General features: G+C 38.5%; 1 protein-coding gene across 3 annotated transcripts; it reads left to right on the forward strand.

The window, feature by feature from the left end:
• Positions 1-10,473: 10,473 nt before the first annotated feature.
• Positions 10,474-15,928, forward strand: LOC146917362 (uncharacterized). 3 transcript variants are annotated; one of them, XM_085719150.1, is made up of 9 exons: positions 10,474-10,882; positions 10,996-11,059; positions 11,622-11,725; positions 12,498-12,614; positions 13,158-13,522; positions 13,605-13,755; positions 13,873-14,148; positions 14,236-14,343; positions 15,306-15,928. In XM_085719150.1, exons 5-9 carry the CDS (start codon positions 13,158-13,160, stop codon positions 15,681-15,683), a joined length of 1,278 nt encoding a protein of 425 aa, XP_085575276.1. In that variant the 5' UTR covers positions 10,474-10,882; positions 10,996-11,059; positions 11,622-11,725; positions 12,498-12,614; the 3' UTR covers positions 15,684-15,928. The 3 variants fall into 3 exon arrangements, with proteins under 3 accessions (XP_085575276.1, XP_085575275.1, XP_085575277.1); XM_085719149.1 differs by having other exon boundaries at positions 11,622-11,685; XM_085719151.1 differs by lacking the exon at positions 11,622-11,725.
• The last annotated feature ends 351 nt before the right edge of the window (positions 15,929-16,279 follow it).

The raw sequence follows: 16,279 nt of genomic DNA on the forward strand, positions 1-16,279 counted from the left end.
ACAGGTCGTCGTTGCTAGGCGTGTCAGTGCTGGGTAAACATTGGACATTCGCCTCTGTGGTCAACGCTTTTCAATATTCTTTTCATTTTTCATTTTCAAACCCCATTTTTGCCTGAACCGCCCTTTCAGGTTTTCGATTCACCGGGGAATAAATTCTTTTCATTGCCCCATTTTTTGCCTGAATTGCCTTCATAGGTTGTCAATCAGCGGGGTGCTCATTTTTTTGCCTAAGCCGCCCTTTCGGATTTTCAACTTAGCGAGCTTATCATTTTCATTTTTCAATTTTTTCATTTTTATTCTGTTTTTTCATTCTTGCCATTGACCACAGATCATCCTGGGGAGTAACCTGCTCGTAACATGTATTGAAATGGACATTGACATTCATTTATTCGTGCATGTTTCATTGAAATGTACCTTATTGCTCAGGTTTGCTTTCAAAATAGACAGAAAAAGATTTTTCAGTTTTCAAAAATGTTTGTTTCAGTCATTGACATTATCAAAATAGAAAGAAAATATTTTGTATATAGCATTGAAAGTAGAAAGAAAAAATAGAATTTCAAACAATAGCACAGGCTCAAATTGATGTAGAAGAGTGAGAGTCAGCCGAGGGCATGACTTCACGGATTTACAAAGCTTGGAAAATGGTAATTTTATTGGTTGGTGATACATTGAACACGATGACCGCTACATTTCATAGAAATTTTGAATTCACAAGTACAGAAGCCTCCGATGAAGACGACCATTGACAGTTGCAGATGCCCCAAGGGGTGATGGTGATTTGCCAGATATAGTTACTTGTCTTTCATTGTCAACCTCTTTTTTGCATGAACCGCCCTTTCGGGTTTTCGGCTCATCGAGGCGCTCATTCTTGCCTGAGTTGCGTACAATCTCAGCGAGCTTTTTCATTTTCATTTTTTTGTCCCTAACTTTTGCCTGGATCACCCTTTCGGGTTTTCGATCCACCGGGAAGCGCATTTTTGCCTAGGCCGCCCTTTCGGGTTTTCGACCTACCACGCTGTTCTATTCTTTTTAGACAAAGTATTTCTTGACTATATCGGCATTAACAGGATTTGGTAGTTCAACACCATCCATGTGTGTAAGAATCAAAGCACCACCAGAGAAAGCCTTCTTGACAACATAAGGACCTTCATAGTTAGGTGTCCACTTGCCCCTTGGGTCGGGTTGCTGGCTTATCCTTCTTTTCAATACAAGTTCGCCTTCCTTGAATTCTCGAGGTCGGACTTTCTTGTCAAAAGCATTCTTCATACGCACTTGATGTCATACCCTAATTTTGGACCTAAAAATACTAACTCAATTCTTCTTTCCTTGCATTTTAAGTCATTTGAACTGTCTCTGATCAATTGCATCTTTCTCTGCATTTTATTTCAATGTTATTTGCAAAATTCACATGCAAGGGTATTTGAGTCATTTCCTACGTCAAATTTCCCTCAGTCTTTCAAAATTTTGTTTGAGTCCTTTCAAGTAGTGTGAATAAGTCTCTGTTTCATTCTATGTCAAAACCCATTTTAAAAATTGCATTTGAAGTCATTTTTGAGTCAGTATTGCCCCTAGGGGCATTTTAGTCTTTTCATGTGTTAACGCCCTGTTTAAATCCTAAAAAATTGTCTCTGAGCCTTTTAATTTTGTTTATGTGAGTCTTTGATTCAATCTCTGTCAAAAATCCATTTTTCAACTGCATCTGAGTCATTTTTAGTCGTTTTCAGCCCCAGGGGCATTTTGGTCATTTCACACGAAATTTCGGCAGAAAGGTACTTTAAAGTACCTCATTTAGGCCATTGGTTCGTTTTAGTCCGTTTTGTCAATTTTATTCGTTCCACTTTACGTTTATTTCCAAATTACGTTTTTTTTACCAATTTTATTATTAGTTATTTTTTTTAGTCTCTTTGTCATTTTTGCATATTCAGTCCTTTTTATTAAGTCTTTTGCAGTTTAGTCCAAAAATCAGTTACAAGTCTAGGTCCAGGTGTCGTCGTCCCATTGGTCCAGATGTTACAGTCACCACCTATAAATATCTGCCACATCACAAAAATTTCAAGGGGGCCAATCATTTTTTACACGTTTCCAAAAAAGTCAAGAATCCAGAAACTTCTTCTCTCACTCTCCTCTACCCCACGCGCCACGCGCCACTCTCATCACAGGGTTTCTTTCCCTGTCACTAACTCACAACCACCGTAACAAACACAGAGCCACCGCAAACCACCGCAAGTTCACGGCATTAACAACACAAAACCACCAAATTCATCAACCACAACCGTAACAATATCCACAGATTCATCACCAGTTCGAATATTCATCCAGAAAACGCTTCCAAACAACAAAAATTTCAGAATTCATCAAAAATTACCACAGAGTATAATCCTCAGAGATTCAACCTTTGAATCATCATCATCGGATGTTGAGCTCTGCAATTCAAGCACCGCTTCGTCGCAAGGACTAATTCGGTGCGATCACAGAGGGAGAGCGAGAAGAAGAAGGGACGAAGTAGGAAAACCGGTTCAACAAGATTTGCCAGGGAAGATCCAACAACAAGTTCACAGAATACGAAGAAGAAAAAGAAAAACGATCCACATTCGTTTCGATCTCGCCTGCTAGAAGCAACAAGAACGAACTACGTGAAGCGGTCCTTCCTTCATCTCTCTGCAAATCCAACGAGGTAAATGTCACTTTCTCTGCTTTCATTTCGTATCAGACTTAATCATTTGAAGCTATGAACGTGTTTCGTCCAGAATAGAGCGTGTGAAAGCATAGATTAGTATGGATCCACCAATCTTAGGGTTTGCCTTTCAAAAAAAAAAAAAAACTTTGAAAATAAGAAATCAGTAAAGAATTTCGTAGATCTGCACTAATCCACGCATCTCCTCCGAAAATAGGGTTTGATTTTGAAAAGAGGAGAAGTTTTCAGTTTGAGAAGCATGAAAAAACGTTTTGAATAGGGATGGTTACTGGTACCTTCGTCGGAAAATTCATGAGTTCGCCGGAATATTCATCGGAAAACTCATGAGTTCGCCGTGAAGTTCATACTGTTCCCAGGATCCGACGAGAGGTTGTAGAGAGAGGACGAGAGAACGCGTTCAACTTAGAGAGAGAAGTTAGGGTTAGGAATGGTTCAAGAAACCGGTTCAAGGCCTTATATAGGCCTGTGAACCGGTTCAGCCCGTTGGATCGACCCATAACCCGCCTCTTTGAGGCCCAACTGTCATATTTGTGCATATGTTGCTCTTTGCGCACCCCTATGCTGTATGTTTCTTGCTGTTTTTTGTTATTTGCACCATTACCAGTTCAAATTTCTTCACAAAAACTTCTGAATTTTTCTAATGTGTTCTTAATATTTTTTTTACATTTTAGTGACATTTTTGTGCTAAAACTGGAGAGAAGCACTTGAAGCATTTTTTTCCCCTTATTTTTGTTAGAATTAATAATTTTCTTTTAATTTTTAGTCCAAAGAACCAAAAAATTCCTATGTGTTCTTAACCATTTTCTTGACATTTTTGTGATATATTCATATATTGAATCTTGATTAAAAAGGTGTGTGATATTTTTCTTGACAATTGTTACTATTTTGGGTAAAAATTGGTGGAAATTCTATATGTTTTTGTGTCCAAAATTGCCTTAAAAACTCCAAAAAATTCCATACATATTTCTTGATAGTTTTGTGGTATTTTTTATGATAATTGTTGCATGTTAAAATTGATAAAAATATATGTGGAGTTTTCTTGTGATTTTATGTTACTTTTTGGTAACTTCTTGTGAAAATTTTGCATGATCTTGGCCCTTAATCTTGAGTATTTGATATGGAATCTTGTTACATGAATTTTATGAAAATTGTGATTGTGAATCCATGAAATTGGTGCTGTTTGTGAATATGTCGTTAATGCCTTGTGTTCCAAGTTTTGTTTGTAAATAAATAATGTGAAATTTGCCTAATCTTTGTCTTAAATGCTTGGTAGTGTATATTCCTTTAAATCCTCTTTGTGAAAATTGAATTGAAATTCTTTGGAAACTCTTTGAAGTATGAGGATTATAGGTCATATTCAAGCCTTGCATTTGTGATGATTTTTTTTAGGCCTATTTCACATTGTTTTTGCTTGTCTTTTATGTTAATTTCCATTACTTTTGTTATGATAGCTTTGGACTTGCTTTATTTCTTGTGCTACTAACTCCTTTCATTTCATATTTCATATTCATCATAAGCATCTCCATTTCATCCCATCTTCATTTCTATTCTTCTTGCAATTTAATTTGTACCAAAATTAGAATGTAAAGGTTTAGGAATTCTTGTAATATTTTACTTTCATGCTTTTAATTTCTTGGCAAAGAGGCCATAGAATGTATCTAGGGTGTGATGTAAAGGACAATGGACTCTAATAATGTACACCGACACAAGCACCGACACATGCACACACACCACTATAGATAGAATATGCATGTTAGATGTATGTTTAGATGAATGCCTAGGACTTATACTTAGAAAAAAACCATTTTCCAAACAAATGTGAACAACTTCACTCAAATCTTTTCCAAATAAACCTTGGGACCCAACATCCCATTGTATTTTCTTTCCATTTTCTTAATCAAATTTCAATGAAAATAATCATGTTTAGACCATATTTTGCAAATGACTAATTCAACCTCACAATTTCCTAATCTCATGCCCTTGAGGCCTCTCTCTTATTCTTCAAAATTTCATTTTTCAAACTTAAAATCAACCAACAAAAACAAAAACATTTTTGAGAGAGAACTACGGTGGATTTGATCCCTTAAACGGGTACGTAGGCAAGGAACAAAATTCCTTCAATTCAAATAAAATAAAAATCCAAAAAACATTCTTCTCCCTCCAATTCTTCACTTAGAAACTTTTAGGTCTAACAATATCTTTCAAAATAGCATTTAAAAATAAAGCGCGCGCGTAGAAATTAAAGACGGTTCCTATAGGATACTATAGTCGTTATGGGTGCCTAACACCTTCCCGTAGCGAAAACAACTCCCGGACCTCGATTCTCAAGGGTTTTGCTTACTTTTTCCCTTCCCAAGAAAAAATAAGATATCACCGGTTAAAAAGGTTCAAACGTAATCAATGTTTGACACCCGAAAAACCAAGATAAAACAGCTGGTGACTTCACTGGGGAGATTCGAGAGTTACGCCTAGTCTTTATTTCCACGCTTGCGCTTGTATTTTTACTTGCTTCTTTTACTTGCTTTCCTATGTGAATAAATGTTTAAATTCTTGAAAACGTGTGGGGTGAGAATATCAAAAGTCCTGCACCCGGGCTGAGTGAACTTAGGATTTAGGAGGGATATAATCGACAATTCATTCCGGGGGTTGCCTCGTGTTTTGGATTATGCGATCAATCCCACATAGCTGAGGCATTTTGGGGGTGATGTTGTCGGCGCGTGTTGTCGCGTTTAGGCACTTTGCTTCTAATTGTTCTATGACGCTATGAACCGTAGATAACCAAACCCATCCATGGCCATTTTTCTAGGATGTAGTGCGGAGGCTAAACCGAGTGTTGTCTCGAGTTTAATCGTCACGCGATACTACACTCAAGTTAGATCTTCCGCGGATAATCTTGGAGCGAGTGTTGTCTCGTGACACCATGATATACGTCGAAGAGGTTGCAGCTTGGGAACCTTTTTAGAACCCGGTTACTATTATCCTAAAGCCCTAGATTCATCGGACACCGTGTCCACCCATGACTCCTCGACTTTGAACTTCAACCCACCATGTTTTCTCTGAACTTGAACATAATCATGCATTCATGCATACATGCATACATGCATAAACTTTTGTCATGCATTGTTATCGAAGGGCTTAGACAAGTTGAATTTGTAAACATTGTAGGGATGAAGAGGACTAATTCCTACAAGTTCAAGGAAGTGGATTTGGCTAGTTTGAGAGATTTGGCACTCAAGATTGAGGATCCAACTGGTTTCCGACGTCGTTACGGGGCTTTACTTCCTATTCTTCATACTAATGTGGATGAGAAGCTTGTGCACACTCTAGTGCAATTCTATGACCCGAAGTATCGGTGCTTTACTTTTCCAGACTTTCAGTTGGTGCCTACTCTAGAGGCTTATTCTTCCTTGATGGGTCTGTCTATTGCTAAGGGGGTACCTTTCTCAGGACTTGAGCCTCCTCTTACTCCACTGGTTATTGCTAAGGATCTCTATCTCAAGACCACCGATGTCTCCAAGAATCTTGTCACTAAGGCACGCATCCGAGGGTTCACTTCAGAGTATCTTCTTGGGAAAGCCAATCTCAATACCACTTGCCAGGACATTCTCGAGGCTATTCTTGCACTTCTTATCTATGGGCTTATTCTCTTTCCGAATCTTGATGGCTTCGTGGACATGAATGCTATTATGATCTTCCACTCCAAGAATCCGGTTCCTACTCTGATAGCTGACACATACCATGCTATTCATGATCGTACTGGCAAGGGTCGTGGATATAGTCTTTGTTGTGTGCCTCTCCTCTATAGGTGGTTTATTTCGCACCTTCCGGAGTCTTTCCATGACAATCCGGAGAATTGGTCTATTTCACAGAGGATTATGGCTCTCACTCCTAATGAAGTGGTTTGGCTCACTCCCGCTTCTAAGGTTAAGGAAATTATCTTTGGTGGTGGAAAGTTTCTTAATGTAGCTCTTCTTGGTACCCGGGGTGGAATCAACTATAACCCGGAGCTTGCTTTGCGACAATTTGGTTTCCCGATGAAAGATAAGCCCATCAATCTTGCTACGGCTCCTTACTTCTTTCACTACTCCAATGCTCCCACGGGAATAAGAGAGGATTTCATGGAAGCTTGGACTAAGCTTCGGAAGAAAGAGGTGAAGCACATGGGTGTAAGGTCCGGTATTGTTCATGAGGCCTATACACAGTGGGTGATAAACCAAGCTGAGGAGATTGGTTTGCCTTACCCCTCTATGAGATATGTGTCTGCAACTGTTCCTACCATGCCTTTGCCTCTACCCCCACCTACCCAGGAGATGTATCAGGAGCATCTAGCTATGGAGAGTCGGGAGAAACATCAGTGGAGGGCTAGATACTATGAGGCTGAGAACTTGATCATGACTTTGGATGGAAAGGATGAGCAGAAGACTCATGAGGTCTTGACACTGAAGAAAGAGTTAGCCAAGACTAAGAGAGAGATTGAGGAGAAAGATAGACTGCTTATGAGGGACTCCAAGAGAGCTAGGGGGGCCCATGACTTCTATGCACGATACTGCGACTATGAGTCTGAGTCTGAGGATGATGCTTCCACTTCCTATGCTTGAGGATTTCCATTTCTTGTTGTTATTTCCATTTGTTTATGTTGAAATTGTCTTGTAAAACTATATGGTGGTTGTTTGTTTCCCGTTTATGTTAATCATTGTTTAGTAATGTTTACAAGTTTATAATTTGTCTAAAACCCTTCGACAACACAAAAAGAGTCTTTTTTGCATATGCATTAACACATTTCATACATCATATGCATTCATTGGTCACAAAAAACTTCTCTCGTGCTCATGGCCTCCTGGTTTTGTCCGCCGCAGTCTGAAAAGTGGCTCGTGTTCGCAAAGTCTACCAACCAGATAGAATTCATCAGACAAGATTTCACAAGAGAAGGATGATGGCTAACTTTGAAGAAGAAAATGCTCAGCTCCGTGCCGAATTGGCCGCTATGAAAGAAGACTTGGCCAAGGCTCATGACGCCATGTCCGCTATGATGGCTTCACAAGAACAACCAGCCACTTCTGTTCCAGTTACTGCTGAGGTGATTCCCTCTATCCCACTGTCTACTGTGGCTACTGATGCTCGTTTTGTTATGCCCAACGGCCGTCCTTATGGCCTCTCAGCTTACTACTCTCCTAATACTGCTGCTGGTGTCTCTGGTGTTGCTGGTCAAGGACAGATTCCTGTGTCTACTGCTATGCCTCAAGTAACCACTGTTGTTACCGACCCTATTGTACACACTGTGCAACAGGTGATTGATGTTGATACTCCGCGTGGACAAGATCCCGCAATAGAAGCTATGAAGAGACAGTTAAGGGAGTTGGCTGGAGAACTCCGTGAGGTCAAGGCTAGCCGAGGAAACAACGGTGCTCCTGCTAAAGCTCGTGATCTATGCTTGGTATCCCGATTCGAGGTTCCTAAGAAATTCAAAGAGCCAGAATTTGACAAGTACAATGGGACTTCTTGCCCACATAACCATGTTATCCGGTATGTCCGAAAGATGGCTAACTACGCCGACAATGATGCACTGATGATCCACTGCTTTCAGAGTAGCTTGACAGATGATGCAGCAGATTGGTACACTAGTCTGAGCAAAGATAACATTCATACCTTTGAGGAACTCGCTGCTGCTTTTGAAGGTCAATATGAGTTCAATACCCGTCTGAGGCCAAACAGGGACTCTCTCAAAGCCCTATCTCAGAAATCAGATGAAACCTTCCGTGAGTACGCTCAGAGATGGAGAGGGGCAGCTGCCCGTGTTTCTCCTCGACTTGATGAGGAAGAGTTAACACAAACATTCCTGAAGACTCTAAAGAAGGAATATAAGGAGAGAATGATAGTCTCTGCTCCGAACAACTTCTCTGATATGGTTACAATGGGAACTCGCCTAGAAGAGGCCGTCCGAGATGGTATTATTGTCCTTGAGAAGGGTGAATCTTCAAACAGTGCACCAAAGAAGTACGGTAACGGTCACCACAAGAGGAAAGAATCTGACGTAGGAATGGTGTCTGGTAACCCATCTGCAGCTGCTACACAATTACCTCTGCCTTATCACTACATGCAGTACTCTCAACATCCTTTCTTCCCACCATTCTACCAGCAATATCCTCTACCACTGGGTCAACCACCAATGCCCGTCAATGCCATCCCCCAGCAAGTACAACAACAGCCTCCTGCTCAACAGCAACGGCAGCAACAACAGGGTCCCCGACCCAAGCCTTCTTTTCCAACAATACCAATGCGGTATGGTGAGCTGCTCCCAACTCTACTCGCTAAAGGACACTGTGTCACTAGACCAGGCAAGCCTCCGCCTAATCCATTGCCTCCCAGGTTCCGACAGGATCTGACATGTGAGTTCCATCAGGGTGCTCAAGGCCATGATGTCGAAGGTTGCTTTGCTCTGAAATATATTGTGAAAGATCTGATAGAAAAAGGACGTTTGACTTTTGAGAACAGTGTTCCTCATGTCCTTGACAATCCGCTTTCAAACCATGCTGCTGTTAACATGATTGAGGCCTTTGAAAGGGTTCCCGTTCCTCAAGAGGATCCCATGTTGGATGTCCGCAATGTCGTTACTCCTTTGGTGCCATTACATGTCAGACTTTGCCAGGCTTCTCTGTTCAAACATGATCATGCTTCTTGTCCGGAATGTCTGCAGAATCCTATGGGCTGTTGTGTGGTGCAAAATGATATCCAGAGCCTGATGGATGACAAGTACTTGATTGCCAGTGATGTATGTGTGATTGTGCCAGTGTTCCATGACTCTCCTGTTGAAAGTGTGTCTCAGATGAGAAATGTTGAGCCTCTGGTGATCAGGTTACCTGGTCCGGTATCTTATACCTCTACCAAAGCAATTCCCTACAAGTATAATGCAACCATGATTGAAAACGGGGTGGAGGTGCCTCTGGTATCCCCAGCTACAGTTGACAATGTTGCCGGTGAAGTTACAACTCTCAGAAGCGGGAAAGTCCGTCCACCCTTGTTTCAAAAGAAGGTGGTTACACCTATTGCCGCGATAGCACCACCTGTTGCTCCTCCTGTTGACAAGAACACCGGCCCAGCAGGCCAACCTATTGAAGAGTCCAATCTGGACGAAATCCTGAGGCTTATCAAGAAAAGCGACTATAAGATTGTTGACCAGCTGCTACAAACCCCATCAAAGATATCCATCTTGTCTCTACTTATGAGCTCAGAAGCTCACAGGAAGGTGTTAATGAAGATACTAGAGCAAGCTTATGTTGACCACGAAGTCTCTGTGGATCAATTTGATGGGATAGTAAGTAATATTACTGCCTGCAACAGCTTGGGGTTCGGTGACGATGAGCTCCCCGAAGCAGGGAAACGCCACAACTTGGCTCTACATACACTACTAGAAAAAAGCGATTTAGAGACGGATTTTAGGGAGGGAACACAATCCCTCACTAATAGTGACGGATTTAGGGACGGATTTTTGTATTTTTCATAAAAGTTGAGTTGCCAAACATTAGTAACGGAATTGTCTAAATATCCCTCACAAAAATTCCGTCACAAAAATTCCGTCAATAAATCCCTCACTAAATTCATTAGTTGAATATTTGTTACGAAATTTGTCATGGACTTTATCCCTATCTAATGTATCCCTCACTAAAACCCTCACTAATATCAATTACATATCTCTATCTAAGGTATCCCTCACTAAAAGTCTCACTAAATTCATTAGCCAAAACTAAATTATTTCCCCCCTCATTTCTTTTCACGTTTTGGTTTCCCTCCTCTCATACTGAAATATTCCCCCTCTTTTTTTGGCTCACAAACCCCAAAATAATTATCCCACAAATTTTATACCCACAAACTCAAGATGAACTCAATACTCACAAACCCAAACACTCATCTTCAAAACTTCTCAGTCCCAAAAACTCAAGATGAATCCAAACCCTAAAATAAAATTAACCCAAAATTTTCCCCAAACGTTCATTCACTCTTCTCTCAGATGAACAAATTTTCCCAATCTACTCTCTCAAAACTGAATCACTCTCTTAGAACAAATATCAAGCTCTTTCCAAATATCATATAACTGAATCGACTCAGAGAACAAATTTTCCCAATTGCAAGCTCTTTCCATTCTCAGTTCTGAATCGCAAGCTCTCTCCTTCTCAGTCCAAAATATCATCGGTCAGTTTCAGCGATTTCTTCTCTTTGTTAGGGTTTCAATTTGAAATTTCTCCCCATTCTCATCACTTCTGATTTTGAAGCTAATTTTTCTAATATATATGTTCAATTTGTAGATTCTTCTAAATTTGAAGCTGAATTTGTAGATCTTCACTAAATCTGACTCCCAAAATCATCACGGTAACCTCTCTCTCAATCTTAGAATTTATTTATTTATTTATTATTTTACAATTTTTTTAATATTTTTTTTATAGTTTTTCTCTTCAGTGAAGTTAATGTTTGTGATAATTATTTTTCTGATGTTGTTTTAATTTATATATTCACTGTTATCTTTATCATGGCCATATTTGAAGTAAAGCTTGTTGAAATGAAGGGAAGTGGACCTTACATTTGGATTTTGGGTTCAAATTTTTCTGTTATATGATATGTTGTTGAAAACATTTAGAGTTATAGGGTTTGTAAATTTTAGATTATGTTATATAAATTCAGAACATTTGAGGTCAATAGGATATTTTTACAACCTTTCTTGGATGATGTTGTATGATTTTTTTACTTGTGATATTTGTTTTTATTGTTTTACATGGCTAACATTTGGAGTTATGTACTTTGCTTTTACTGTCTAAGTCATATGAAGACGATGCTCTTGAAATCTATCCTCACATCACATATTAGCATGACTGTCTTTTAGGTGCTGCTAACCGTTTTGTAGTGTTGATAGAAGTCTTGTGCTTTGTTTTTGCAGGTACTGGCTTTGTGTGCTGCTACTTCGGTTGGGGATTTTGTGCTTTTGTTTCCTCACAGTTTCTGTTAGTGTTTTCTGTCAGTTGCGTGGCCTTTTTTATTCAGGTTCTGTTTTTCTGTGGGTGTTGCGGTGCCGCCTATATACGACACCTTGTATCGCAGTTTTGGTCTCCTTCGTTTGTCTTGTGCAGGGAGCCTTAATAATATTTCTGTTTAAAAAAAAAAAAAGATGAATGATAACAAAGTTCTTAAAAAATGGACAATAGAAAAGGAGTATGTATGACTATGTGATATTTTCTGTGATATTTTGTGCAGGGAGCCTTAAAGAGTGATTAATCTTATGTGATATTTTCTATCAATTCAACAGTAAAAATGATATCTTATCTCCTCTGCCCTCTCGTAATTAAAAACCAACGTCGATGGTTTTTCTGTTCATTTCATTTGTTATTGGTATTAATATATCTAATTGTAACATAGGGAGAGTTAGTTTTCTAGGTGTTTTTGTGGGGGTAAGGGTGGAGCTGCTGCCTTCAGCCTGTGCGCATTGGCTAGGCCTGTTTTTTTCGCCTTCTGTTATTGGTATTTTGCTTCTTCTGTTAGCAGCAGTTGACAGTAGTTGTAGGAGTTGCTGTTTGCGTTTTTTTCCCTGCAGTGTTTTCATGTTCAGGGCCTGTGTTATGGTTCAGTTTCGCATGATCTTTCTCTGCTTGAGAGGATTTTTGGCTGTTAATATGATTGCTGTTCAAAATAAAATATCTAATTGTAACATTATCTGTTTTAGAAAGCTATCAAAATGGTTAATTTTGACCCCTTTTCCGTATGTCTTCCGCTTTGATGCTATGAGGTACTAGACTAATGCATTAATTTTGTGATGAAGGCTATTGGAGGTGGAGCATACAAGTATACCAACCTTTTCAAAGAAATACTTGGTGTTAGTCTTGACAACGAAGATTAAAGGAATTTTCTTGTGGCAGGAGCAAATTTCTTTCTTAAGGTAAAGAGCATTAGTCATATTATTGTGTTTTTCTCTCTGACTCTGCTTCTTTTTTAGTCATATCATATTATTTTTACTTTTTCCCTTGTTTTAAAGGTAAAGAGCATTAGTTTGGCTAAACTTGACTACCTTATGTTTACAATTTGGTTCAAGCAATATGCTTAAAATTTTAATATGTAGGATATTTTCTATAGCTATAGCTGAATATTGCTAATTACTTTATTTTCCTTCTTCACCTTTCATGTTTGGTGCTACTAGCCAAGATCTAATTGAAAACTACCTTGGTCCTTTACTATTATCATAAAACAAGCTGTCATTTCGTTTGAAAGTTGTGATCAAAGTTTGAAATTTAGATTTATTTATTATTTCTATTGTAAATGATGCATCAAGTAAATGTTGATTTCTGGATCAAAATACTCATACCGTCATGATAAGAAGCTTACAAATAACAATTGAACTTTCTGACATCCGCGTTGTATGTTTTTTAGATGTGTCCAGATTTTGATGTGTTAATCAAATATGTTTTTTTATATGTATATATAGATGGCAGGAAATGATACTCTGGCGGGTGGAGGAAGAGGTACTGGTAGAGGTATCAGTAGAGGTAGGGGAGTTAGGGGTACCACACTTTCATCTGGGAGAGGTATGGCTGCCACTACTCCATCACACTCTATTGTTGGGCAAGCAACAAATCCTTCCACATCTCATACAACAACAAATACACAAGTTCCCCACTCTACTCCTAGCCCTCCCATTTCTCAATCAACAAGCTTGCCACAAATCCCATCATCTAATGCATCTGCTGCTGATCCACATGTATCATCAAATGATGTGGATTCATCTCCAAACAGTGGGAGTGAGGACCCTCTTGATGATCGTATTTGGATTCGTCCAGGACCAGAGAGCACGTATGCTTTTATTACTTTTTGTCCTTTAACTTTAAATATATCATACTCGTATCTTACAATTTCTTCAATATTGTTTTAATAGGTTTGACCCTCCTATTGCGCCTACACGTGCGATAACAAAAATTATGAAGCAAAAGTTTGATGGATGTTGGACAACGTATGGAGAACTAAAGGCTGAAGAAAAAAAAAACGGGAAACATAGTGTGATTGCAATGTGGTTTAGAGAGTTTAATGTATGAAAGTATTCATGAATATTTACGTATCTTACTAGTTATATTTATTTTTTTCATGTAGATTATTCTCAATATATTGCTTTATTCTATTATTAACCTATATTTTTTATATTGTAGAGGAAGTTTAAGTGGCTACCTGAACTTAATGGAGAGATTAAGAAGTCATTTGACCATAAAGCCTCTCAGTTATACTCAAGTGCAATGTATAGGGTCAGAACAGGGGAAGATGATGGTGATTGGATTCCAGTTGAAATGCGTAAGAAATTGGATGAAAAATGGAGTGAGGATGAATGGAAAAGCAAGGCACAAACTAACAGCAAAAACAGAAAATCTTCTGATGCTCCACTCCACACTGGAGGGTCGATTCCAACATTTGAGATTTCTAAGAGAATAGTAAGTAATTGAATTTGAGTTTAATTGTATTTGTTAGGTTAAGCATTTTAATTTCAATTAAAATTGATTGATCCGTTTTGTTTTTAGAAAACATCTCCAGAAGTGACTCCAACATCTTGGGAAATATTTGAATACACACACAAATTGAAAGGTGATCCAAGCAAGTGGGTTTCCTCAAAATCAAAGGATATTGCTGTAAGTTATTACTTCATGACCTTATTGAACGATGAATATTTAGTCTATTTTGTTGGGATATTGCTGAAATAATTGTTCACTGATGCTAGTTGTTGGGAACTAGTTATACACTGATGCTATTTTTATGGAGGTTCTGCACTGATGCTAATTGTTAAGCAGATATGTAGCAGTCTGTAAGTGTATGTTTTAGAAGCAGATTGAGAAAAATAATTAATTGTCTTGACAAAAAGATATATCATAATGTTAGTTTGTTTGATGCTTCTGCGAAACTGATATAGGCAAGCAGTGAACACAGTATAAGTTTCCAGGATAGCATACCGGGTAAAAATCAGTAGTCTGGGCCGCTGTTAGCTGCTGTTTTCTTGCTGGTATAGCGGTCTGTGCTAGCTATTTGTGAGGCCTTCAGCTGAGTCCCTCCCCTTTTTTCCCTGCTGCCTTCGGTTCTGCCTCTTAGGGAGTTTTTGCTGAGCTAGTTTCTGTGCTGAACTGGCAGCTTCTGTTGTTACAGCACTTTGTTGTTTAGCTGGTGTGGTTCTTGGTGGCCGGTTCGGGTGCGAGGCAGGAGTATGCTGGCAGTTTATGGCTTGTATACGTCGGCCTCACAACATGTTTCTGTGGTTTTTCTTGGGGTTTTATTCTTTGTTTTGATGTCCCGTTTAATCGCGGCATCTTATTGTATTTTTCTCTTTTACCGCGAGTCTTTTAGTGCTTCTTGCACGGACTTGTCGAGAATAATATTTGCCATTTCAAAAAAAAGATAAGGTTTTAGGCCAACATTTCATATAGTTATCAGGTGACAAAGTACTCTGTTTAAGACCAGGGGAGAATAGTTATCAAAATATTTCATATACTTACTTGGAATTATTCATGTATTCAATATTTTTTTTTAAAAAAAAGTTGTTTATGTTGACTGAATGAAGTATGAAATTATTACTTGTTAGTAAAATATTATTAATTTGCAGGATGAGTTTGAAAAAAGAATTATTGAGAGGGATTCACATGAGGAGGCACTAGGGGATGATGTTTCTAGACATGAAAGTGACAACATTATCTTCTTAGATGTTGTTGGAGGAGTAAATAAGAAGGGTCGTATATATGGTTTGGGCCCGGTAGCAGGGAAATATAAGCCGTCTAGATCTTCCAGATCTGACGGCATCTTACAATCTGAATTTGAACAAATGAGGGCTGAAAACGCATCACTTAAAGAGAAATTGAAGGCTCATGAGGAGTTGATTCGTGCATCGCAGGAAGATTCACGTTTTCTTAGGGAGCAAATGACTAAATTGATGGAAATGGTTTCTCAAGGTCATCTACATCCACCTCCACCTCCATCTACTTGATATATAGATATATAATATGTATAATATATGGTTATTTTGATAGCTTGGTTGCAAAATTAGCTAATGTGCTACTTCTAGTACCATTAAAAATGTTTTAAGCATTTATTATGAACCTTATTTTGAGAGTTTCCTTATGACTCTTTATGTATTTTGAGAGTTGAACAATGGTTGTAAACTTATTGACATTTTCCTTGTGACTTTTATGGTGATGAATGTCTGTGATGGGTATGAAGACAATTTATCAAGTGTTTTTTATTGCATATTTATAATTTCCAACATGTTCTATATGGTTTAATATAGTAAATGCAGTTAAAATATTAATATAATTAATTAATGAAATCTGGTAGGAAATTGAACATAAATTTCTGTTTCAATTAGTGAGGGAATTCAGTTTCATCACAATTAGTGATGAAATATGCCTTCACAATCTGAGAGGGAAAACCAATCCGTCATTAATTAGTGACGGAAATAATGCTAAATAATGATGGAATAGTCCCTCACTATTAGAGAGGGAACAAGAATCCCTCACTAATTACTGACGGATTTGTCCAAATTTCAGCTCATTTCTGGTTCATATTTAGTGACGGATTTATATA

This window comes from Medicago sativa, chromosome 6 (assembly GCF_051527215.1).
Source record: "Medicago sativa cultivar Bolivia chromosome 6, Bolivia_mono, whole genome shotgun sequence".
In the NCBI taxonomy this organism is placed as follows: Eukaryota; Viridiplantae; Streptophyta; class Magnoliopsida; order Fabales; family Fabaceae; genus Medicago; species Medicago sativa.